Raw genomic sequence first — 24,635 nt, 5'->3', positions numbered from 1 at the left:
CAACATGTTGTGTTTTGGCATGACATTTGGTAATGACAAGAATTTACTTACGAACTGAATAAAGTGCTCTCTGGTCTGTCAGCCGATAGTCTTGTCCAACCTTTACAGCTGAACCGATGCTCTCTACCAAGCAGTGGCAAACTTACTATTAGAGCTGGGACTTGAGCTCAGCCAAAACTTAGCCAGACACACCAAAAAAGCAACAGGATTTTGTAAGGGATTAGTGGCAGGCTGCCAGATCGCTCTGTTGTGTGTAGCTGTAGATATTGATTTTAAAACTAACTCAGTAAATTACAGAGGGAAATGAATACTTAAGTCTGAGTGAAAAATACTGTAATGAGCGTGCAGTGTGGAAGAGGAGTCTGGAGACAGAAATCTTAGTTTCTCGGTCGTTAGCCTGTGCTACTCACTCTCGATAGCACTGGTTTGACTGCTTTATTAGCATTCGCTAACACTACTGATGAATGCTACACCGGCTGGAAAGTGACTTCACTGCTGCGCTGACAGCGCCGACTCACGGTTAAGCTCGCGATGGCCTTTGAGAAGGCTGAGGGCGATACATTTTTGGTCCCTCCCACTATAAATCAAAATCTGATTGGTTAAAGGGGAACTGAAGGCAAATTTTTTATTCTCAAAATTCTATTTCTCTCATTTTATTAAATATCGGAACGCATTTTTGATCGCTATTTTGTCACTGCTATAGCAAGTTATGAGTGTTTGAAATATGCTCTGTAATATATCAGTCCATATGTCAAAGCAATGGCCATAAACGAGATTCGTTGAGACCTGTGCGAGACATTGTAGGACGGAAGTAAAACGTACAGCAGAAATCAAAGTGACCAACATCTGCCAACATTGTCAAAAGACGCGCGCACGCTCTTTCGAATGCTGATGTAATCAACCTGGAAGTTTTGTTTGTTTTGATAGCAATCAGGAAAGTTTGAAAAAAAAAGTAGTCAGTAATCGTCATTTAAACTCGTTTTTGTGCAATATTTCGTTTGGAAAACAGTTTTCAAAATGGCGGCACTAACACCTGGCTGACACTTGACGTTTCGAAGTCTCGCACAAGTCTCTTGAAGATCGCGCGGATAAGCGACGCCTGTCGCGGACCAAACGAACTAAATTCAACACGGCTGAAAACCAAATAAGCCGATAAGTATAATATTTAATTGCAATTAGTTGCCAATACGAGTCACGATATAAGGTTACTGAAACCAAAAACGTAATTGAATAACACGTTAATTAAGAAATAAAGCAAGTTTAAAAATGACTTCAGTTCTCCTTTAATTCATCTGTCACTTCCTACATAAACATACACTGCCACGGCCTTCTGTCCCGGCAATGAAGTCCTAACCAATGAGTGAGCCAGCTCGAAACTCTTCTCAGCCTCGAGACAACAAACAAACAAAAAAAATCTCATCGGATAACTGTTTTAATGTTTTCAGGAGAGTAACCCTTTTCATTTCTGAAGCAAATTTGATAGAAAATGAGGCCAAATTAGAATTAGAAGAGAATAATTATAATGAAATTATGAAAGAATTTAAAGAATGAAAGAAATGAAATATAACATTTGAAATGCTGATATGTTTGGGCCTTCTCTGAAGGCGTAGAAGGCCCCAACGGTTCCTCTCTGCTAGCAAGTGAAATTAGCAAGTTAGCTAATTTTATACCAGTCACAGCAGACCTACAGCACAGCAGTGAATACTGTAAGGCTTTCAGGTTGCTTTTTTCATCTGCGCATTTGATGTTTTAACCAAAGACCAATGGTAACAGCTTGATCAATGAGGCATGCAATTTGCTGTAATTCTATTATAAGGAATAGGATAAGAGTATTATAGGAGTGCCTTTTACCACACACACACACACACACACACAAGTATTTATCCCATTTCATTTTTCAGCTCTGCTGTATTCAAGTCGGAAAACTGATTCCTCAGTGGTGGTTCTATGTATTCAGATAATGCCATATCGCCCGGAATTTGAGGCTACAGCCAAAACCATGACACAAAAGTGTCCATCATTAGACATCTGCACTATCTTCATCAGCTACTAATTAAGTCAATGAGGTCGTTACAGCCCCATCCAACCGTGGTTCTAAAAAACCGAGACTCTAGAGCTGATGCTGATTCAATTCCAAGCCGGTTGCTGAGTGAAAGAATCTGCGATCGTCATAATATGCGTAATTCATTTCGACAAATTCATTTAACAGAGACTTCCACACTCCGCTGTCTTCAGGAGGCACTTTTATCCTGGTCAGGTTTGGCATAAAAATACACTCTGGATGAGACGCCAACCCATTACCAGGTACCACAAATGCACACACTCAGAGAGGTTGACCTGAGTGTCTCTGCCGCCAGGTGAGAGGAGTCATAAATGCTTTCAGGTCTAAATGGATCCATACAGTGTCCCTTGAGGCTAAACATTACATAACAGAGTGGTTCCTTTGAAAAGCTAAATGAACCCACCCTCAGCAGCTCTCCTGGATGGATATCATGCAGGCCAGACTATTTGATTTAGAGGAGTTGAACTGTGATACAGTATACGGCTGCATATATCTGACATCTCACTACACTGGGAAACATCATGCACTGCTTTTAACACTGTTTCAATTCATCTATGCGCATGGTTCCAGGCTGGTGGAGCAGATAATAAAGCTGCTAGGCCAAGAACCTGATCAACCGCTGGCACAAGACGTGATCGGTGCTAATCCTACTCCAGTGTTAATCCAGCAGTCAGAGCTGTTCGAGCCACGCTGTCTACTTTTTAAAGCCGTCTTTTTTTTCTTTGTGGTGGTTCTCGAAGTTGACTTTGAACAACGAATCCAGCTAAAGAATTCACAGTGACGTTTCTAGTTCACACCTCACTGCAATCTGCATCCTAAAGGGTTTCATGTTAATAATGTTTGAGGAGCTACATTTACCTTTAATCATTTCGCTTATATCCAGAGCTACATAGAAAAAGTGCAAATGTGTAAAGTTCAAGGCTGTGTCCGAATATGCATACTTCCATACTATTAGTACGCAAAAAGCAGCAGTGTTGTGCAAGTTCACACTTTTTTTTGAACTAGTTCAAGTTCAGTTCAAACATGTTAAAAGTGAACTGGTCACGTTCATAGTTCACAGTTTTAATTCTGAACTAGTTCAAAGTTCAGTTCATTTTACTTTTAGGCGGGATATGAAAATAAAGACTAAAATCATATGCTACAGGGCGGCACGGTGGTGTAGTGGTTAGCGCTGTCGCCTCACAGCAAGAAGGTCCTGGGTTCGAGCCCCGTGGCCGGCGAGGGCCTTTCTGTGTGGAGTTTGCATGTTCTCCCCGTGTCCGCGTGGGTTTCCTCCGGGTGCTCCGGTTTCCCCCACAGTCCAAAGACATGCAGGTTAGGTTAACTGGTGACTCTAAATTGACCGTAGGTGTGAATGTGAGTGTGAATGGTTGTCTGTGTCTATGTGTCAGCCCTGTGATGACCTGGCGACTTGTCCAGGGTGTACCTCGCCTTTCGCCCGTAGTCAGCTGGAATAGGCTCCAGCTTGCCTGCGACCCTGTAGAACAGGATAAAGCGGCTAGAGATAATGAGATGAGATGAATGAGATCATATGCTACATTCTAGCTCAAAACTACTCACATATTATAGATATTATATTCTATCACACAAAATGGAAGTTATTGTACATACTATATATGGAAAAAGGACAAAATATTTTGATTTCTTCACTGACTCAACCACTGCTACCAAAACGTTACACGTGACTTCAAACAAATGCTTTCAGTTTCAACTAACAGTAACTTCTAATAAACGAGTCTGATGAACGAGGATTTCTCAACTTTGCTTAGTGGTTGTAAATCTTCCACAATGTAGTCAATAATCAGTTTATCTACCTGCTGCTGGGAGACAGTGGTACTCTTGAAGGCTGCAGGCAGTGTGACTTGGATTTTGGGATTTTGGCAGGGGATCTTCTTGCCCTTTCCCTTCTGATCCTCGAGGACTTGCATATATGCTTTGAAACTGGACAGATGCTTCAACTCAATGTGTCGTTTCAAATTTGAGAACGACGTTGTCGATGTTCTTACTTGTTTTTTTTTCAGGAAAGGTGGACAGAGCTTACACAGAAAGGTAAGGTTTTTACCGTCTGAGTCTTTGTGTGAAATTGCTGTAAATAACCATGAGGAGAATCCGTCTCATCTGTGTTCTCCGTGCCGCTACTTGAACTTTCACTGGCCATGTTGCTGTGAGTGTGCGCCGGCTGTGGTGTGCGCGCTGTGTAGCTAGGGAATGCTGGGTTACGCCTACTCTGCTCTGCTGCATCATGGGTAACATAGTATGGAGCCAAATCATAGAGCCATCCACTATCTCCGGCTTCACACTACGTTATCCATGATGCATTGCACACACGCGGCACCTCAGGGCAGTGAGTGACAACAACATCAGACTGACAGTGAAGTAGTAGAACGTAAAATATCTTGCAAGTAGACGTGCCACTCGATTCATCAGGTTTCATGTTTCGTTCATCTTCACGTTTGTCGTTCATGTTGCATAATTTGAACGAATTCACGTTCAAGTTCTTTCATTACAAAGTTGTTGCGTTCAGGTCAAAGTTCATGGAAAAACAAGCGTGTTCAATGAACGCGTTCTTTTGAACGCGTTCATGCACAACACTAAAAAGCAGTATATAGGGCGTCTGGATATTTAGGAGGCGTTTGCTTATGGCAGTCCGTCGAAAGTCAATGATGACGAGGTCCTGCTCTTTGTTGTCTTCTTTGCCTTCCCAGGTCTTGCTGCTGTTAAGAGACTGATGAAATGGGGGGAGGAGATAGCCTGCGCAAAGGATTTGTTGCTGACGGTGGTGATGAGGGTGCGCAGACGAGGGTGCGCAAGCAAGGGAGCAGGACGACCAGGGCTGACGGGGGGGCTGCACCTACAGTATGATGTTGGTTCCCGGGAGGATGGGGGTACGTGTCTGCATTGGCCACAGGAATCACCAGAGTGTTTGGACCGCCTGGCTTTCAGCCTGCGTTCACCCTTCCACCAGTGATTCCAGGAATCACCCCCTTGCGGGTGTTGAGGTCGCAGGACTCCAAATTCAGAAGGGTATGGAAGGAGGCATTTAATAATAGTTGAACAGTACCCAGATGACCTACTACAGCCGTAGTATGTAAATGTGCCACACTATGCTACACTACGCTATCCTATAACCAAGGAAGAAAGAAAGAAAGTTGTAGTGGTGTAAAAATGTATCAGGATTTCTGCTGTTGCATATACATACACACACACACACAGTGGTATGCAAAAGTTTGGGCACCCCGGTCAAAATTGCTTTTACTGTGAACAGTTAAGCAAGTTGAGGATAAACTGATCTCCAAAAGGCATAAAGTTAAAGATGACTCATTTCCTTTATATTTTAAGCAAAAACAATTTTTTATTTTCATCTTTTACATTTTCAAAATGACAAAAAAGGAAAAGGCCCCGAAGCAAAAGTTTGGGCACCCTGCATGGTTAGTACCTAGTAACACCCCCTTTGGCAAGTATCACAGCTTGTAAACACTTTTTGTAGCCGGCTAATAATCTTTCAGTTCTTACCTGGGGGATTTTCACACATTTGTCCTTGCAAAAGGCTTCCAGTTCTACAAGTTTCTTGGGCTGTCTTGCATGCACTGCTCTTTTGAGATCTATCCACAGATTTTCAATGATGTTTAGGTCAGGGGACTGTGAGGGCCAGGGCAAAACCTTCAGCTTGTGCCTCTTGAGGTATTCCATTGTAGATTTTGAGGTGTGTTTTGGATCATCGTCTTATTGTAGGACCCGTCCTCTTTTTAACTTCAACTTTTTTACAGATGGTGTGATGTTTGCTTCCAGAATTTGCTGGTATTTATTCGAATCCATGCTTCCCTCAACCAATGAAATGTGCCCTGTGCCACTGGCTGCATCACAACCCCAAAGCATGATCGATCCACACCCACGCTTCAGAGTTGGAGAGGTGTTCTTTTCCTGGAATTTGGCACCCTTTTTTCTCCAAACATACCTTTGCACATTGTGGCCAAAAAGTTCTATTTGGATTTCATCAGTCCACAGGACTTGCTCCCAAAATGCATCAGGCTTATTTAGATGTTCATTTGCAAACTTCAGACGCTGAATTTTGCGGCTAGGACGCAGGAACGGTTTTCTTCTGATGACTCTCCCATGAAGGTCATATTTGTTCAGGTGTCGCTGCATAGTAGAGCAGTGCACCACCACTCCAGGGTCTGCTAAATCTTTCTGAAGGTCTTTTGCAGTCAAACAGGGGGTTTTATTTGCCTTTCTAGCAATCCAACGAGCAGTTCTTTCAGAAAGTTTTCTTCATCTTCCAGACCTCACCTTGATCTCCACCGTTTCTGTTAACTGCCATTTCTTAATAACATTACGATCTGAGGAAACAGCTACCTGAAAACACTTTGCTCCGTTCTTGTAGCCTTCTCCTGCTTTGTGAGCATCAATTATTTTATTACTCAGAATGCGAGGGAGTTGCTTAGAGGAGCCCATGGCTGTTGATTTTAGGGACAAGTTTGAGGAGTCAGAGAATTTATACAGCTTTGAAATCTGCATCATCTGACCTTTCCTAACAAAGAATTTGAAGAAGCCACAGCTCAATAAGCCAATTAAGGTCTGGAACCTTGGTAAAAGTTACCTGAGAACTCAAATGTATTGGGGTGCCCAGACTTTCGCATGGTGTTCCTTTTCTTTTTTCACTCTCCAATTGTACAAAACAAAAATAATACAAAAATCTTGCAGAAAACGCTGAAAAGAAATGTATCGTCTTTACCTTTATGCCTTTTGGTGATCAGTTCATTTTCTGCTCACTCAACTATTCACAGTAACAGACATTTTCAGCAAGGGTGCCCAAACTTTTGCATGCCACTATATATATATATATATATATATATATATATATATATATATATATATATATAGGTGGCACGGTGGTGTAGTGGTTAGCGCTGTCGCCTCACAGCAAGAAGGTCTGGGTTCGAGCCCTGTGGCCGGCGAGGGCCTTTCTGTGCGGAGTTTGCATGTTCTCCCCGTGTCCGCGTGGGTTTCCTCCGGGTGCTCCGGTTTCCCTCACAGTCCAAAGACATGCAGGTTAGGTTAACTGGTGACTCTAAATTGACCGTAGGTGTGAATGTGAGTGTGAATGGTTGTCTGTGTCTATGTGTCAGCCCTGTGATGACCTGGTGACTTGTCCAGGGTGTACCCCGCCTTTCGCCCGTAGTCAGCTGGGATAGGCTCCAGCTTGCCTGCGACCCTGTAGGACAGGATAAAGCGGCTAGAGATAATGAGATGAGATAAGATATATATAAAATTCTATCCACATTCACTGGATATGAGCAATCGCGCACTCTGATTGGCTACTCTACTACTAGGCTATCAGCTCATAAACCATGAGTAGAGAAAAACAAAATGGCAGAGCACATCAAGTCAGATACATCACTTTATCAAGTATTTAAAAGAAACAGAAATAAGCTGAAAGAATATATATTTTCCCCCCAATAGCTCTTGTTCCACACTCCAGTTCAGTCGGTGGTGGTAATGCACCTTTAAGTTGGTTTGCCAACAGCCAAAAAAACTCTGAAGAAGAAGAAAATGGTGACGCGTGTTGCTGAACCAACCGAGGACAAAATAAAAACTTTCTTCAAAAACAAAACCCCCAAAAATACAAAAAAAGCAATAAAATATGGAATAAAAGTATTTTATGGGGAAGAAGGTATCTTTTTTATTATTTTTTCAAGAATTATTATTATATCAGTTTTCACAAATTGCTCCTGTCATTTCGCCGGTTTGTTTACATTCTAAGCGGAAATGATTTTGTCGGACGTTTTGTATAAAAGTTTTTATTTATTGAATTTGCAACAAATAAAAATAAAACTGCTTGGCTTCTCAAAATCCAGTGAATGTGGATAGAATAAAACAGTTATTCCACTCAGTCTCGTCGTTTGACATGCCTCGTCAGCTATCAGCTCATGTATGACTTGATTTTGTGGAATAACTGTTAATTATAAATATAAATTTCGTCGTATACGTGGCTACACGTCATCTATGAACATCTGGGTCAGAGGACCGGTATGATGATGGCAGAGTACATCTGAACTGTGCCCTTACTACTCACTCACATACTCAGAGAACGTACTACAGTTACAATCGGGTAGTAGGTACTCAACCGTCATTAAAGGTCCCATGGCATGAAATTTTCACTTTCTGAGGTTTTTTAACGTTAAAATGAGTTCCTCTGACCTTCTTAAGTCACCCCAGTGGCTAGAAATGTCATAATGTGTAAACCAAACTATGCCCAACATTTGAGAATGGCGCGTCAAAACGACGCGTTGATAAGCTCTTCCCTTGCCTACGTCAGCAAGGGAGATGATCCCCACGCCCCCCCCTCTGGATTCCCACCCACTGTATGGATTGCCCGCCCAACTCAAAAGTTGCTGTTTGTCCTACCAAGCCTACTGCGCATGCGCGAAGCCTACTGCGCATGCGCAGAACACATGACTACATTTTGTAGTGAGGAGCCCATAGAAGACGCAACATGGAAATTGTGCTGTACATGGATGTGACAACACAGAAAGGAGTCTGTTTTTACTGCCGACGGGAGAGCCCCTGAAGACGCAGTGGCTTAATTTTATTTACTTCAATAATACGCCGTCGAGTCTACCTAAGACGGTGTATGTTTGTCGGAAGCATTTTCCTGAGGAATGTTTCCACAACTTGGGACAGTACAGGGCAGGTTTTGCACATCAACTGTCACTGAAGCCTGGGTCCGTACCAAGCATCCCTGCCGCATCAGCAACAAACAGCGAACAAGTAAGTGTATAACTGGTCATTTTGCCGTGTTTTAAAATCGGTGCGTTAGCCTAGCAATGGCTACATTAGCTGTGCAGCTAACCGCTTCCTGCAGTTAGCCAGGTAATCTGCGCTACAAAACTAAAGAGCATGCAGCATGCTCTGTTAAACTGAGTTTAGTCTGGAAATTGACTGTAACTTATGAGCTTATGTTTGACTATTGCTCCGCAATGCATGTCTTCTGTTGGATAAGCGATATGTTGCTGTAGTTGCTGCTTCTATCCTCTTTGGTTATGGAGTGCGTGTTCAAGCTACCATCTGTGGGATTATGACTGAACGCCTCTAAGTCAGAATCCCGCCTAGACGTGACGATACCGCAGCGCCGCGGATCTTCGGTTGGTCTGGCGAGGTCGCGCGGGTGGCCCTCCAGCGGCACCGGCCGCCCGTGGAGGCAGCGGTTCTCCCAGGGGCGAGTTGGGGGGAAACGGCAAAGTCCCCACTCCTCCATGGTAAAACTGCTCAGTTTTACCATGGGCCTCAGGCTGAAAAAAAAAAAACCCGACAAAGTCCCAGTTTTACCATGGGCTCAAGTTGTACCATTTTTTTTAGACAGGGCGGACGGACCAGGGCATTCGCCCGCCTGGCCGTGCCCGACGAGGAGCACTCTCGGCCGGCTTGGGAGGCAGACGGCAGCCCCTCCCCCTCCCCCCATGGCACGCCCCCACCGTCTACCCTTCCCCGCCTCCTGCTTCTCATTAGCAAAACGACGCACTGGGAAAAGCGCTGAAATGAGGCTTTCTCACAGGAGGCTATATCTACGTACCGAGGGTTCATTTCGAGAAAGGCTGCGGATATAACATCCGGAAGCCTCCACGAGCCCGTTTAAAGCATCAACAAACCACCATGCCATGGGACCTTTAATACGTACTGAGTATTTGGATGCAGCTCAAGACTGCAAAATAATTCAGGTTCTTCCAAGTGTTAGTGTCGTCTCGGAAAATTTACAGTAACTATAAAAGGACAAATATAAATGCATCCAAAAACAATAAATGCTAGTGAAAAGAAATCCAAGATATGCATTATCGTACATATTGTCTAATGAGGGATGTCTTTACACTTTGGCAGATTCAGAAACAAGTTTATTGCCAAGTATGTTCTCACATACAAGGAATTTGCTTTGGTGATTGGTGCTTGAACACTCGAGACAGAAGAATTTTGCAAAGACAAAAGGTAGCTATATACATAGAATAAAAAAAGAGAAGGATCTGAAATATACAGATTTGAAAAAGTGGACATATTTGGGTGGGTGGATGATCTCCTACCAGATGATTCAAGTTAAAACAACATTCTCAGCCCCTAAAATCACTGTTGCACTGCCAAAAAGATATGAACACTGTTGTAGACCATCCATCCATCCATCCATCCATCCATCCATCCATCCATCCATCCATCCATCCATCCATCCATCCATTATCTGTAGCCGCTTATCCTGTGCAGGGTCGCAGGCAAGCTGGAGCCTATCCCAGCTGACTACGGGCGAAAGGCGGGGTACACCCTGGACAAGTCGCCAGGTCATCACAGGGCTGACACATAGACACAGACAACCACTCACACTCACATTCACACCTACGGTCAATTTAGAGTCACCAGTTAACCTAACCTGCATGTCTTTGGACTGTGGGGGAAACCGGAGCACCCGGAGGAAACCCACGCGGACACGGGGAGAACATGCAAACTCCGCACAGAAAGGCCCTCGTCAGCCGCTGGGCTCGAACCCAGGACCTTCTTGATGCGAGGTGACAGCGTTAACCACTGCACCACCGTGCCGCCCGTAGACCAAACAATTTGCTTTAAATTGCAACCAGCTAAACAGGAGCTACATTGCTAATGCTAACACATCTTCTGTGCCTGTTATTGCATTTACAGTGTACACAGGAAACTGTACATCATATTAAAGCAGTTCTAAAAAAAACAGCTGCTGGTTCCCTGAACCTACACTGGCCCCAAGATTGTGTCAGGACCCAGAGGTTCCCAGATGATTAATTCCAAATGACGTTTCTGTTTGTGTGGACTGTCCACCGAATCTCAGTGTACACTGTTCCAAAAAAAAAAGAAAAGAAGGTAATAGAACAAGTGTATTAATGTAAACCTGTAATTTTCAGCTGCACTACTATCAGAGTTGCTGTTATAGACAATTAATCAACACCTTCTGACCTCCTGACTAACCTGTGGGATATATTGCAGTAAGGGTTTAATACGGTAGATCAGTAAGGGCAGCGGGAGCTCAGGGGTTAAAGTTTTGTTCTTGAAGAAGTCCCAAGTCGACCAGACAGCCAGTGTAGTGAAGGTCTTAGAGCAGGAAGTAGCCGCTTACCCTTCAACTATTCATTCTTGGACTAGATTCTGACTTAGATATACATTATCTTGGATCAAAACATCTGACAAATGAAGGAATGTACATATTCCTGGTTTATTTCTCAGACAAGATGGGTGCGTGGTTTTTTTTCCTTCTTTTTTTGCATTTGAAGGCAGTTTGTTCTACAGAACATAATTCATGCACATTGTTTATGATGTTATTTCTCTGTTGTCTCGTGTGTGTGTGTGTTTATATATTACTGAGGACCAAATGTCCCCACAAGGATAGTAAAATCTGATCATTTCGATCTTGTGGGGACATTTGGATGGTCCCACAAGGAAACTGCTGTTTTGTTAAAAAAAAAAAAATTAAATTAAATTTATAAAAGAGCCAAAAAGTTTCCTTTTCATTAGATTAGGGTTAGATTGAGGTGCAGGCACAGCATTAATTAACTGCAATAATAATTACGTCAATGGAAGGTCCTCAAAAGGATAGTGAGACAAACGTGTGTGTGTGTGCGTGTGTGTGTTAGCATTCTTTTGTCTTGATGTGGACCAAATATCTCCACAAGGAAAGGAATATGTGACGGTGACTTTTTACAAAAACTGCAACTTTTAATTAAAGACTAAAAAAGGCAAATGTTTCCTTTTAGTTACAGACGTGAAGGTAATACGGTTTTTATGTCTAGGCACAGCGTTAATTAACTGCACTGTTAGAAATAGGGGTACGGTAGGAGTCCATTTCTGTCCCCCAAGGTACGATCTACACTAATGTACCCCTAGGGCTCGTTATTAGACCTCAAGGTAACTACAGTATGTGTACCTTTTTAGGGCCAAAAAGGTACATACATGTTCCCAGTCAGTATCCTTGACTTGCAAGTGATGTCAAAGCAAAATAGAAACCCGGATGTCGGCCATGTTGGTGGATATACAAATGCGAAGTCAAGCGACATTCCATACAAAACATAGTCATGCGTGCGCAATTCTCTTTGTTTTTCCACTGCTTTAAGCGTTCTTTGCCATATCTTTGTGCTGTATATGGTTGTGGTCACAACAGTACTCGTGACTGTGGCACGTTCTGATTTTTTAGAATTCCGTCCGTGATTTGGAAAGAGGGCGAGGAAACTCTGAGGCTTAGTACGGAGAGGAGACGAGCACGGCTGAACAACATCGGCAGGGCTGATCTAACAGAGGCTAAAACCAAAACAGCTCGTATTTGTAGTGATCATTTTATCTCACGTGAGATTCAAAAGCTTTCTTGATAATATCATGGAAGAATTTTATTTCGTGTTGCTAGAATCTTGCTATAAAATGAGCGTTCTCTCATTGTGCTTCACTCGCTCGTTGTTATAATTTTAACCCGTGTATTACCATTTCGCTTCTAGGAGCGCCAGCAAAATTATACGATAGAAACAATCCAGACTGGGCACCCGCTCAGAAAATGGGCTATGTTTCGTCCAAGGTCGGACTTGATTCTTCGGCAGCCGAACCAGATAGAATGCAATATCTGGGTACTCGATGGTCGGTAGAAGCGTCTTATCTTCAGAAAAGTCTGACTTTTTTAAATAATATGGGTCAAAACCCACACACATCTATCTTCTCTTTGTATCGAATCTTCGCTCGATTGTTCAATTCGTGGTAATACTGAGAAAATTCAGCATTGTTTACAGACACGCTTTCAGCGGCTGCCGTCCCAGTTGCTTTGTTTATCTACCATCATGGCGGGCGCTCAGGACGCAGCACGTTTTGATCACGTGGTTGCAGGTCATCTATATAAAGGGTATGAATAAGTACCTTCGAGGGTCCTGCCCCAGTGACAAGCCAATGTAGCCCTAAAGGTACAGTAATGTACTTTTATTTTCTGAGACTGTGCATTAATAATTATGTTAATGATCAACGATTGGTCTCAAGGATTGCGTGTGTGAGAACACACTGCTCTCGGTCCCTGTGGGCTTTTCATTAATGCTACTGTAATCAGATCTTAGCTGGGAAAGAGACGCGCCAACTTTGATAAACGCTATACACACTCACTGACTAAATCACACACATACTTAAACACATACACAAGTCAAACTCCCCCAGAAGCCACTGTAAATCTTACACACATGAGAGCAGGAGAGAGGAGAAAGGCCACTGTATATAAACGAGATCCTTCACTTCGACTATCAAACATCATTATGCATCCACAGCTCACAAACACACACTAAACTTTCTCAACTCTCTTAGCTCTACCAGACTACACACACACACACGCATCCATCCATACAAAAACATGTTCTGTAAAGAGCAGGACCCATAAAAGTGGATGAAAGTATTTGCACCAGCATGCAGCACTAACCTGTGTGTTCTTGTCACTATCTCTCTCTGTGGTGGAGCGAACAGTGTTGCCAGAGCAGCGCTCCAAAAAATCCTCCTCACTGAGACGGCCCTGGTCTCCCTGAAACCCTCTGATACACGCGAAAGGGAGCAGTAGGCAACACACACTGCTCGGACACCGCTCGACCATGGCCATGTTCTAGTAGCACCCACACACTCTCACAAGCAACCTTTCACATTGATTTCCTCTGCTCAACACACACACACACCCTCTTCAGAAGAACAAGTCCTCTTCCAGGTGAGTAAAGTTAAAGAGCGTCCTGTTACCTGGGACCGCCCTCTGAGTCACGCCACACACACACACACAGGCTTGAAAACGGAAAGACTAAAAATAAACACAGGTAAACCGGTTTTACAGGGCTTGTAAGAGAAATGTATAAAGGAGGAGAAGGACTGCTATTGGTCCTCGCCTGCTGTCAGTGAAAACCCAGATAGGAGGAGACCAAAGGCGCGATAATGCAGTAACAAAGTGAAGAAAGGAACTGCAAGGTATGATAAATGCTTATTGTGTCTTTAATATGATTGGAATTTGAGGCTGTATTGCATCAAGCAAGAATTTAATGGCTGAAAAAAAAAAGTGTCATAAAAGAAACTAAAATAGTTACACCATTAATATTATTGGCGATGATGACGACATCGTAGAAAAAAGTTCACGTGCGGTGCATTTTATACTGTCCGTGTGTCTGAAATCACACGTTTTCCTACTATTCTACGTCTGCTTTGAGTATATAGAACTAGAACAGATATACAGCGCCAGAGAGCAGGATCTTATATCAATCTGGACACTGTAATTCCTAATGAGTTATACATAAACATAACTGGAAGGGCCCTTGGTAGTGTGTGTACCTCCACCAAGCCACATATTCTCATCTCATCTCATTATCTGTAGCCGCTTTATCCTGTTCTACAGGGTTGCAGGCAAGCTGGAGCCTATCCCAGCTGACTACGGGCGAAAGGCGGGGTACACCCTGGACAAGTCGCCAGGTCATCACAGGGCTGACACATAGACACAGACAACCATTCACACTCACATTCACACCTACGCTCAATTTAGAGTCACCAGTTAACCTAACCTGCATGTCTTTGGACTGTGGGGGAAACCGGAGCACCCGGAGGAAACCCACGCGGACACGGGGAGAACATGCAAACTCCACACAGAAAGGCCCTCGCCGGCCACGGGGCTCGAACCCGGACCTTCTTGCTGTGAGGCGACAGCGCTAACCACTACACCACCGTGCCGCCCAAGCCACATATTATCAACATCAAAATCAAATCAGTTGAACTGAGGATAATACTAAAGCTGTCCACCAAATTTCATCAAAATCCGTTCACTACTTTTTGAGTTACATTGGGAAGAAACAAACAAACAAAAAAATACTGGATCCACAAACATATCCAGATTTGCAGCAAAATCTAATCAATTGTTCCTTGGCCCATGGCTCACCTTTCCTCAGAATTTCATCAAAATCCGTTCACTTTCTTTTTGCTTTATGTTGGGAACAGACAAACCAGACCGTCAAGGACGTAGCCGCTCACCTGGCCTGCCATCAAAACAACCATGACTATCAAAACAAACAGAACTGAAATGTGACGATGTGAGAGAAGACCAACCTCCATGACTAATTGTTTACAACAGCAAAATCAACAAAGGTCTACATTTTGTTCCCCGATGGAAGATCCACCCGAAACATCGATCCAAACTGGAATTGCATGATAAATGAAAGAGGAGATACATTTTCTTCTGACTAGAATTGTATGAAGTTGACCTAATTACTCATTTGTTGGCAAAAAGTTGACAATACAAAGATCAAGTTTTGTGCAGAAGGTCTAGTTCTTTCAAATAAAACAATCAGAACTGAAATCCATTGAGAACTGAGGGAGGAGATACGATTTAACTGCAAATCAACAAACGACCAAGTTTTGTTCCTCAAGGGAAGATCTACCCAAAACATAGATCGGAACTGGAATCGGGTGAAAACTGTGAGAGGAGATACAATTCTAATGAGAAGCACCAAAACTTGTTAAGATGACCTAATTAGCAGCTCGTTTAGCAAGAAAGTGACAATGCAATGACCAAGTGTTGTGCAGAAGGTCTAGTTCTTTCAAACAAAACAATCAGAACTGAAATCCATTGAGAATTAAGGGAGGAGATGGGATTTAACTGAAAAGAAACAAAGTCGTAAACAAATTGTTTCCAACAGGAAAATCAGCAAACAGCCAACCAAGTTTTGTTCCTCAAGGGAAGATCTACCCAAGACATCGATCAGAACTGGAATAAGATGAGAAATGAGGGAGGAGATACAATTCTAGTGAGAGGCCTGGGAAATTTGTTCATTTGGCCTAATTACAAACTTGTTAGCAAAAAATTTGACAAAACAATGACCAAGTTTTGTGTGGAGTGATGAGTTCTTTCAAACAAAACAGTCGGAACGGAAATTTGTGGAGAACTGACGGAGGAGATACGATTTAACTGAACTGTGGATGGCGGACGGACGATGGACGCCACGCCATGGCAACAGGCCTTACGGCAAGACGAGCTAACAAATGGAGATGAAAACATAACCTCCTCCAACAAAGTTAGTGGAGGTAAAAATTATACACATTTTGAAGCAGCCTTTATTTATCACTTATACATTACAGCACGGCGGCACAGTGGTGTAGTGGTTAGCGCTGTCGCCTCACAGCAAGAAGGTGTCTCTAAATTGACTGGTGACTCTAAATTGAGCGTAGGTGTGAATGTGAGTGTGAATGGTTGTCTGTGTCTATGTGTCAGCCCTGTGATGACCTGGCGACTTGTCCAGGGTGTACCCCGCCTTTCGCCCGTAGTCAGCTGGGATAGGCTCCAGCTTGCCTGCGACCCTGTAGAACAGGATAAAGCGGCTACAGATAATGAGATGAGATGAGAATTATAAATCATTCCAAGGCATTACAGCACAGTGAAATCTTCCTAGCTTGTTAGGAAGATAGGGTCAGAGCGCAGGGTCAGCCACCCCTGGAGCAGAGAGGGTTAAGGGCCTTGCTCAAGGGCCCACCAGTGGCAGCTTGGTGGTGGTTGGGCTTGAACTAAGCTAGCATTAAGTAGCACTGAACACAATGACATTTTCATTAATATTCCACTTAAATGGTGAGCATATGAGTGTAATCAACTGCTCAGGTATTAACTCACATTCTTTTCTTCTAGAAGCTTCATCTAAGCTTCTGAAAATTTTTCCTAACTTCTGAGTTTAATACTTATTTCATTTCACACCAAGGTTTACGTACAGTAGCTACCATTACATACCAAAACGTGTAATGTTTGGCCGTGTTCACACCTGGGATTAACATGTGTCCTGGGTGATCAGCTCACAAGTGGACGGCTCCAAGTACATCTGTTCACACCAGTGCTGTAGTCGAGTCACTAAACCTCGAGTCCAGTCTCAAGTCCCCAGTGTTCAAGTCCGAGTCGAGTCCAACACTCCAACCGCACCATTTGACGGTGGCTGTTTTAGCGCCATTAACATGAGTTTATTCCTGAACATGACATATGAACAGGTGAGTGTGCTTCTCTTTATCAGGGAGTGTGAAGTATTCTGTCAGAGAGGGTTGGGAGACGGATGTAAGTGCAGAAGGTGTGTTTATTAATACGAGTGAAGAGGGTAAACAATCCAGAACAGCAGGCAAAATCATAAAACGGTGAAACGGGCAACAGGTCTATCAGCAGGCGCAGTTTTAAGGGGTGGCAAAAGGTGGCAGTTGCCACTGTAAAAATATGTCTTGCCACCACAGTTGCCCCCCTATTTTACCCCTCGCATTTTCGCCTGTGTGCTATTCAGTTTAGTGATATACTTAATTTGTTTCTTTCAGTTTTACAGAAATCGAGGATGAACACATCTGTATAAGTTTGAAGTCTTCAATAAAGATCCACAATCTAAACCGTTCGCTATCTGTCTATTTTTTGATACATCGCTAGGGCAGAATAGTTCCGTTCATCTCATCTCATTATCTCTAGCCGCTTTATCCTTCTACAGGGTCGCAGGCAAGCTGGAGCCTATCCCAGCTGACTATGGGCGAAAGGCGGGGTACACCCTGGACAAGTCGCCAGGTCATCACAGGACTGACACATAGACACAGACAACCATTCACACTCACATTCACACCTACGGTCAATTTAGAGTCACCAGTTAACCTAACCTGCATGTCTTTGGACTGTGGGGGAAACCGGAGCACCCGGAGGAAACCCACGCGGACACGGGGAGAACATGCAAACTCCACACAGAAAGGCCCTCGCCGGCCACGGGGCTCGAACCCGGACCTTCTTGCTTAGTTCCGTTCATTGCTTGGGAATATACTTTCAGAAAAGATGGTTTAGATGGTTGAATCCGTTTTCCTTGATGGTACAATAGCTCAATACATAATTGACAAGATGACTTGATTGTGAGTCTTTCTTGAGCGTAAGTAAAAATGATTTCTACGATTTGCATAAACTGCTGCATCGACAACCTATGCCCCCCTCCTGGAACCTATGCCCCTCCTTGGCCACCCTAAGGAAAAATCTCTGGAGCCGCCACTGCGAGTGAGGCACAAACAGGCCATTGTAGACTCGGCAGAATCAAAGATGAGAAATAGGAAACCAGGGATCAGGAAAGCAAACAAGGAAATAAGGCTCGGTAATGTGTCAGCAATGCAATCAATACTTCGCAAAGTGAGTGTGTTTTCACAGTTTTTATATCGCTGCGCTGTTTGCGCCTTTATCCTGTGCAGGTGTGAGTTGTTTACAGAGTGCACGCTATCCAGAGCGTGCCCAAGAGTCTATCTGATGCATGTGCTAAGGCACGCAGGTGTGACACTCTTGCATGAAATTAGCACAAAATCAATGTAAATATCTTATAGCAAATTATGATGGCATGTTACAAAAAAAATAAAGAAAAAAAAAATCAGTCCTCGTCTCCATTTTCATAATGCAGTTAATGCACGAGTCCGAGTCCAAATCCGAGTCATGAGTGCTCAAGTCCAAGTCGAGTCACGAGTCCTTAAAATCGGGCACGAGTCAGACTTGAGTATTATAAGCCTGGTTCACACCTGGCATTAGAATGCATCTCCACATGCATCTTGAGTGAGCATTTTCCCCGTCGCTGATCTCATTTCCCTGTCCTACATGCAAATAAAAATCATTTCTGTCACTTGAGTAGACGGTCCATCAGTGCAGCCCAGGAAATGTTCGTGTACACACTGCTAAAGGAATGTCGTCATATGAGGCCCAGACCAGCTCCGAATGTTGTCTGAGCGATCGGATTCCTGCGTGGATGCATTTGACCCCTGTGTGTGATTTAATCCCATTCACACCTGTACTTCGAGCTGAGTACTTGTGACCTGATCACCCAGGACACGTTAATACCAGGTGTGAACACGGCCTTGTATGGTTCTACGGTTATTATTCGGTGATTTTTCACACTGTTCCACTTTCAGAATCAGTAACTTGAGAACTTGTCAAAAGGTTTACAGTTCACATTATTTGATAGAGCTTATCCAATCACAATGACAGTGAAATATCTTGACTGTTTCCTGCTAAAGACGTACGATGCAGTAAAGCCTTTAAACTTGGAATATCATTAAACTTTGCTAAGTTAAGTATTACCTACTTCGTACACAAAGCCCGAAAAACACACCGTTTCGAAAAAGCTGCTCAGGTTAATGTATAAAAGCCTTTTCACACATAATCTACCTTGCACTGCTCTTCACACAACTGCTTCACAATGCCTGCGATTTACACACAATCTGACATTTAGGCACTCCGTTAATCACACGCTTTGTCATTTAAAAAGGTTCTGTGAAGTATTTCCAGGCTTTTGACAGACGTGTGTAGTTTACAGAGCGGGGTGTGTTCAGCCTCGGATAACAGATTTGACTGATATGTTTAAACAACTGGAGGGACATAACAGGAAAGAACAAGGACTGAGTAAGCACAAGGACACGCACACACACACACTGTCATAGTCTGATGTGCTGCGGCGGCCGTCTGCTTGATCTTGTCTGATCTCGTCAGCCTACGACTGAGACTAATGACAGAACTGAAACCACACACACACACACACACACACACACACACACACACACACAAAGAGAATAACTTAGAGGACCACAGTGAGCTCTAGACAAATCAGAAAGATGTAAAATGCACATCATCGATATTTCCATCCATCTCTGTCTCCATTTCTTTCTCTTTCTGTGTCTCTTTACAAGTCTACAACAGATTTCTCTCCCCTCAGCGCTCTCTCGTTATTTCTTGCGTCTTATATCTGTCAGATTCTCGACTCAAACAGATAGCAGGAACAAAAAAAAATACTATATCAGACAACACTGTTCTTGCAATTTGCTGAAAACAAACAAACATTCAAATAATGACAATCAGGGATTCCTAGATGCTCTGTAGTTCCTCATACATGAAGCCATTTGGCCAAAATAGCTATAAAACTAAATAATACTTTCAATCAACATGAGCTAGATATGATTTATTAGGCGTGTATTAGTTGTAAATGAGTAACGGATGTCTCAGAGATTTAAGGTCGTACTTCGATCGGCTTTCATTCACGGACTCTCCTTGTGGTGTTATCGAGTTGTTTGTCTCTGTTCGTTTCATTTTTCATGAATGCACTCCATTGGTGGAGTATGAGCAAAGTCATGATCCACCATTAAATGTTCCCAATTTTTAAACTAAATTATTTCCCCTGACCTGCATTAAATTCACCCCAGTTCATCGTAAGAACGCACAAAGAAATGGCCCATCTATTTGAAAAACCTTGCATTATGGGAAATGGAATTTTCATCCACCAATTCGCCTGCACATACACTACCGTTCAAAAGTTTGGGGTCACCCAGACAATTTTGTGTTTTCCATGAAAAGTCACACTTTTATTTCCCACCATAAGTTGTAAAATGAATAGAAAATATAGTCGAGACATTTTTCTGGCCATTTTGAGCATTTAATCGACCCCACAAATGTGATGCTCCAGAAACTCAATCTGCTCAAAGGAAGGTCAGTTTTATAGCTTCTCTAAAGAGCTCAACTGTTTTCAGCTGTGCTAACATGATTGTACAAGGGTTTTCTAATCATCCATTAGCCTTCTGAGGCAATGAGCAAACACATTGTACCATTAGAACACTGGAGTGAGAGTTGCTGGAAATGGGCCTCTATACACCTATGGAGATATTGCACCAAAAACCAGACATTTGCAGCTAGAATAGTCATTTACCACATTAGCAATGTATAGAGTGGATTTCTCATCTCATCTCATTATCTGTAGCCGCTTTATCCTTCTACAGGGTCGCAGGCAAGCTGGAGCCTATCCCAGCTGACTACGGGCGAAAGGCAGGGTACACCCTGGACAAGTCGCCAGGTCATCACAGGGCTGACACATAGACACAGACAACCATTCACACTCACATTCACACCTACGGTCAATTTAGAGTCACCAGTTAACCTAACCTGCATGTCTTTGGACTGTGGGGGAAACCGGAGCACCCGGAGGAAACCCACGCGGACACGGGGAGAGCATGCAAACTCCACACAGAAAGGCCCTCGCCGGCCACGGGGCTCGAACCCAGGACCTTCTTGCTGTGAGGCGACAGCGCTAACTACTACACCACCTCCTATGGTGGATTTCTGATTAGTTTAAAGTGATCTTCATTGAAAAGAACAGTGCTTTTCTTTCAAAAATAAGGACATTTCAAAGTGACCCCAAACTTTTGAACGGTAGTGTATAGACTGAAATGATTAGTTGCATTAATATTAACATTAATGTGATATCACTCCACAAACAAGCGGAACCTGTAAGAGAGAACATCTCTGCTAGTTGCTCAGTAAAGTGCTGATATCTCTCTGAGCCACTAGGGGGCAGCAGGAGCAGTTGGCATCGAGAGTCGGAGAATGCTGCAGTCATTTATAACTGCCTCTCCTGGATGAGCTCGACTGCACACACACACACACACACACACAAAGTCAAACATCGATACAAGCATACGTACAAGAGTAGCTGGTGGTTCACATATACACAAAAACACAATACGTGCACACACTCGCTCAGACACTGATGACACGACACAGAGGTCCGTGACAGCCTGATGGCTTGCAGGGTTGTCATAGCAACAGGCCAAGTTCTCCCTGACTGGGCACTGTCAAAGATGAAGCTGCCAGCACTCACACTAACACACACACACAAAACACAAACCCCTATGGTCTGTTTCAGACACTCAGCACACACCGCCGGCAGTAAAGAGGCGGCGTGTCACTTCCTGAGTGGGCATGAAATATCTGTGCTCTGAGCTTTGGCAGCATGGCAGCACCCAGAACCATATGGGGCTTAGCAGGTCAATCTCTTTCTGCAGAACCCTGCACCTGAACACGAACACACACACACAGAATCGGTATTCATCAACTGTCTTATCACACAGTGCGTCATCTTGAGCTTATTACTAACACCAGGATTCTTACTCGAGCTTTAAAGTGTCAGATAATAGTTCATACTCCATCTGCTCTCAAACTCTCAGAACTAAATTTAGATCAAATTAGCATCTGATTAAAAATGGAGTTGAACATGAAAGATTTGGAGCCTTTTTTTTAAATATAAAAACGTTTATTTAATTCATAGACTCTCACTGCACTGCAGTGTCATCAGTTACTTTTCTCTGTTCACTTCCTTGTCTTTAGCTTTTTAAATTTTTTTTAAATAAATATACTCCAAGGGCGGCACGGTGGTGTAGTGGTTAGTGCTGTCGCCTCACAGCAAGAAGGTCCGGGTTCGAGCCCCGTGGCTGGCGAGGGCCTTTCTGTGTGGAGTTTGCATGTTCTCCCCGTGTCCGCGTGGGTTTCCTCCGGGTGCTCCGGTTTCCCCCACAGTCCAAAGACATGCAGGTTAGGTTAACTGGTGACTCTAAATTGACCGTAGGTGTGAATGTGAGTGTGAATGGTTGTCTATGTGTCAGCCCTGTGATGACCTGGCGAGTTGTCCAGGGTGTACCCCGCCTTTCGCCCGTAGTCAGCTGGGATAGGCTCCAGCTTGCCTGCGACCCTGTAGAACAGGATAAAGCGGCTAGAGATAATGAAATGAGATGACACATACTCCACTGCTCTACTTAAAACATGGGCATCTAGTGAATAAGGGAAGAACTGATCCATCACTGGATTCAGGCTTTTAAAAAAAAAATCAGATTCCATGACTTATGTTACATACATGACCGCAGTTGCTCATGGGGTTGCCTTGGAATGATTTATAATTATTTTACATAAATATGAGGAACAAATGACACACAGCTGGACACAACATAGCTGACAGATGCAAGAAAACTGAAACAAGTTGCTATCAAGTCTACAAATTTCCATGTTTTCCAGGATGTGTGGAAACCCTGATCATCTACATCGTCACGTTCCCACCAGCTGCACTTTGCAGTGTGAAGCCTGACGGCCACTCAGTTCGTAGCTGCACTAATCATCACATTACAGTACTAGCTGACAAAAACTATTCTCTCAACCAACACAATAGACATAAAGAGCTAAAACTGCTGTGGACACAGCAAGTCAGAAGAGTAAGCTATGGTTAAGTAAAAGGCAAAAAATTTAATACGTAATGAAGTAAAAGGTACAATCATACGGCTCTGAAACAGTGTTGGAAATTAGCACCCGCTACCCACCAAATGCGGGTGAATTTGCATAGTGGTGGGTGAATTTGTATAGTGGCGGGTGAATTTACGTAGTGGCGGCGGGTGAACTTGCGTAGTGGCGGCAGGTGAATTTGCATAGCGGCGGCGGGTGAACTTGCGTAGTGGCAGCAGGTGAATTTGCGTAGCGGCGGCGGGTGAACTTGCGTAGTGGCAGCAGGTGAATTTGCGTAGTGGCAGCAGGTGAATTTACGTAGCGGCAGCGGGTGAGCTTGCGTAGTGGCAGCGGGTGAATTTACGTAGCGGCAGCGGGTGAACTTGCGTAGTGGCAGCAGGTGAATTTGCATAGTGGCAGCAGGTGAATTTGCGTAGTGGCAGCAGGTGAATTTGCATGGGGGGGACAGGTGAATTAGCGTGGTGGCAGGTGAATTTGCATAGCGGTGGGTGAATTTGCGTAGCACCAGGTGAATTTGCTTAGTAGTGAGTCAATTTGCATAGTGGCAGGTGAACTTGCATAGTGGTGGCGGGTGAATTTACGTAGTGGCGGCGGGTGAACTTGCGTAGTGGCAGCGGGTGAATTTGCGTAGCGGCGGCGGGTGAACTTGCGTAGTGGCGGCGGGTGAATTTGCGTGGCGGCGGCGGGTGAATTTGCGTAGCGGCGGCGGGTGAACTTGCGTAGTGGCAGCAGGTGAATTTGCGTAGTGGCAGCAGGTGAATTTACGTAGCGGCAGCGGGTGAACTTGCGTAGTGGCAGCAGGTAAATTTACATAGCGGCAGCGGGTGAACTTGCGTAGTGGCAGCAGGTGAATTTACGTAGCGGCAGCGGGTGAACTTGCGTAGTGGCAGCAGGTGAATTTGCGTAGTGGCAGCAGGTGAATTTGCGTAGTGGCAACGGGTGAAATTGCATGGGGGACAAGTGAATTAGCGTGGTGGCAGGTGAATTTGCATAGCGGTGGGTGAATTTGCATAGCGGTGGGTGAATTTGCATAGTGGTGGGTGAATTTGCTTAGTAGTGAGTCAATTTGCATAGTGGCAGGTGAATTTGTGTAGTGGTGGCGGGTGAATTTGTGTAGTGGTGGCGGGTGAATTTGCTCAACCTACCATCCACAGTGGCGGGTAAATAAAAGTAGCATATACAGAGAAATAATAAAATTGTAACAGAACTATTTGTGACTAGTCTTCCGACCCAGTGCCACCTCTGACCCCCTCCATGATCTTGGCCCACTCGAACCCAATGTAAAAGACACAGCAAAAAACCTTGGTGTAATTTTAGATTCATTTTTTAATATGGAGAAGCAAAGCAACATGGTTGTTAAGTCGAGTTTTTATCAACTAAGGCTTTTATCCAAGGTTAAGCCTTTTTTATCTTTTAAAGATTTTGAGAGGGTCATCCATGCATTTGTTTCCTCCCGCCTGGATTACTGCAACGCCTTGTATGCTGGCATAAGTTCTTCCTCCATCTCAA

General features: G+C 43.8%; 1 protein-coding gene across 4 annotated transcripts in view; it reads right to left on the bottom strand.

Annotated features, from left to right (window-relative positions):
• si:dkey-172j4.3 (diacylglycerol kinase eta) overlaps positions 1 to 24,635 on the bottom strand; it is a 203,018-nt gene that overhangs the window by 58,706 nt on the left and 119,677 nt on the right. For 2 of the 4 annotated variants that reach the window (XM_060931094.1, XM_060931172.1), the window contains exon 1: positions 13,503 to 13,820. The exons of the other annotated variants lie outside the window; for them this stretch is intronic. In XM_060931094.1, coding sequence (XP_060787077.1) covers positions 13,503 to 13,676 — 174 coding nt within the window. In that variant the 5' untranslated portion in view covers positions 13,677 to 13,820. Of the gene's footprint in view, positions 1 to 13,502; positions 13,821 to 24,635 lie in introns of those variants that run through there. 4 annotated transcript variants of the gene reach the window in all.

The sequence above is a fragment of the Neoarius graeffei genome, chromosome 1 (assembly GCF_027579695.1).
Source record: "Neoarius graeffei isolate fNeoGra1 chromosome 1, fNeoGra1.pri, whole genome shotgun sequence".
In the NCBI taxonomy this organism is placed as follows: Eukaryota; Metazoa; Chordata; class Actinopteri; order Siluriformes; family Ariidae; genus Neoarius; species Neoarius graeffei.
The sequence above is the reverse complement of the archived record's forward strand: the minus strand, read 5'-3'. Positions and strand labels throughout refer to the sequence as shown.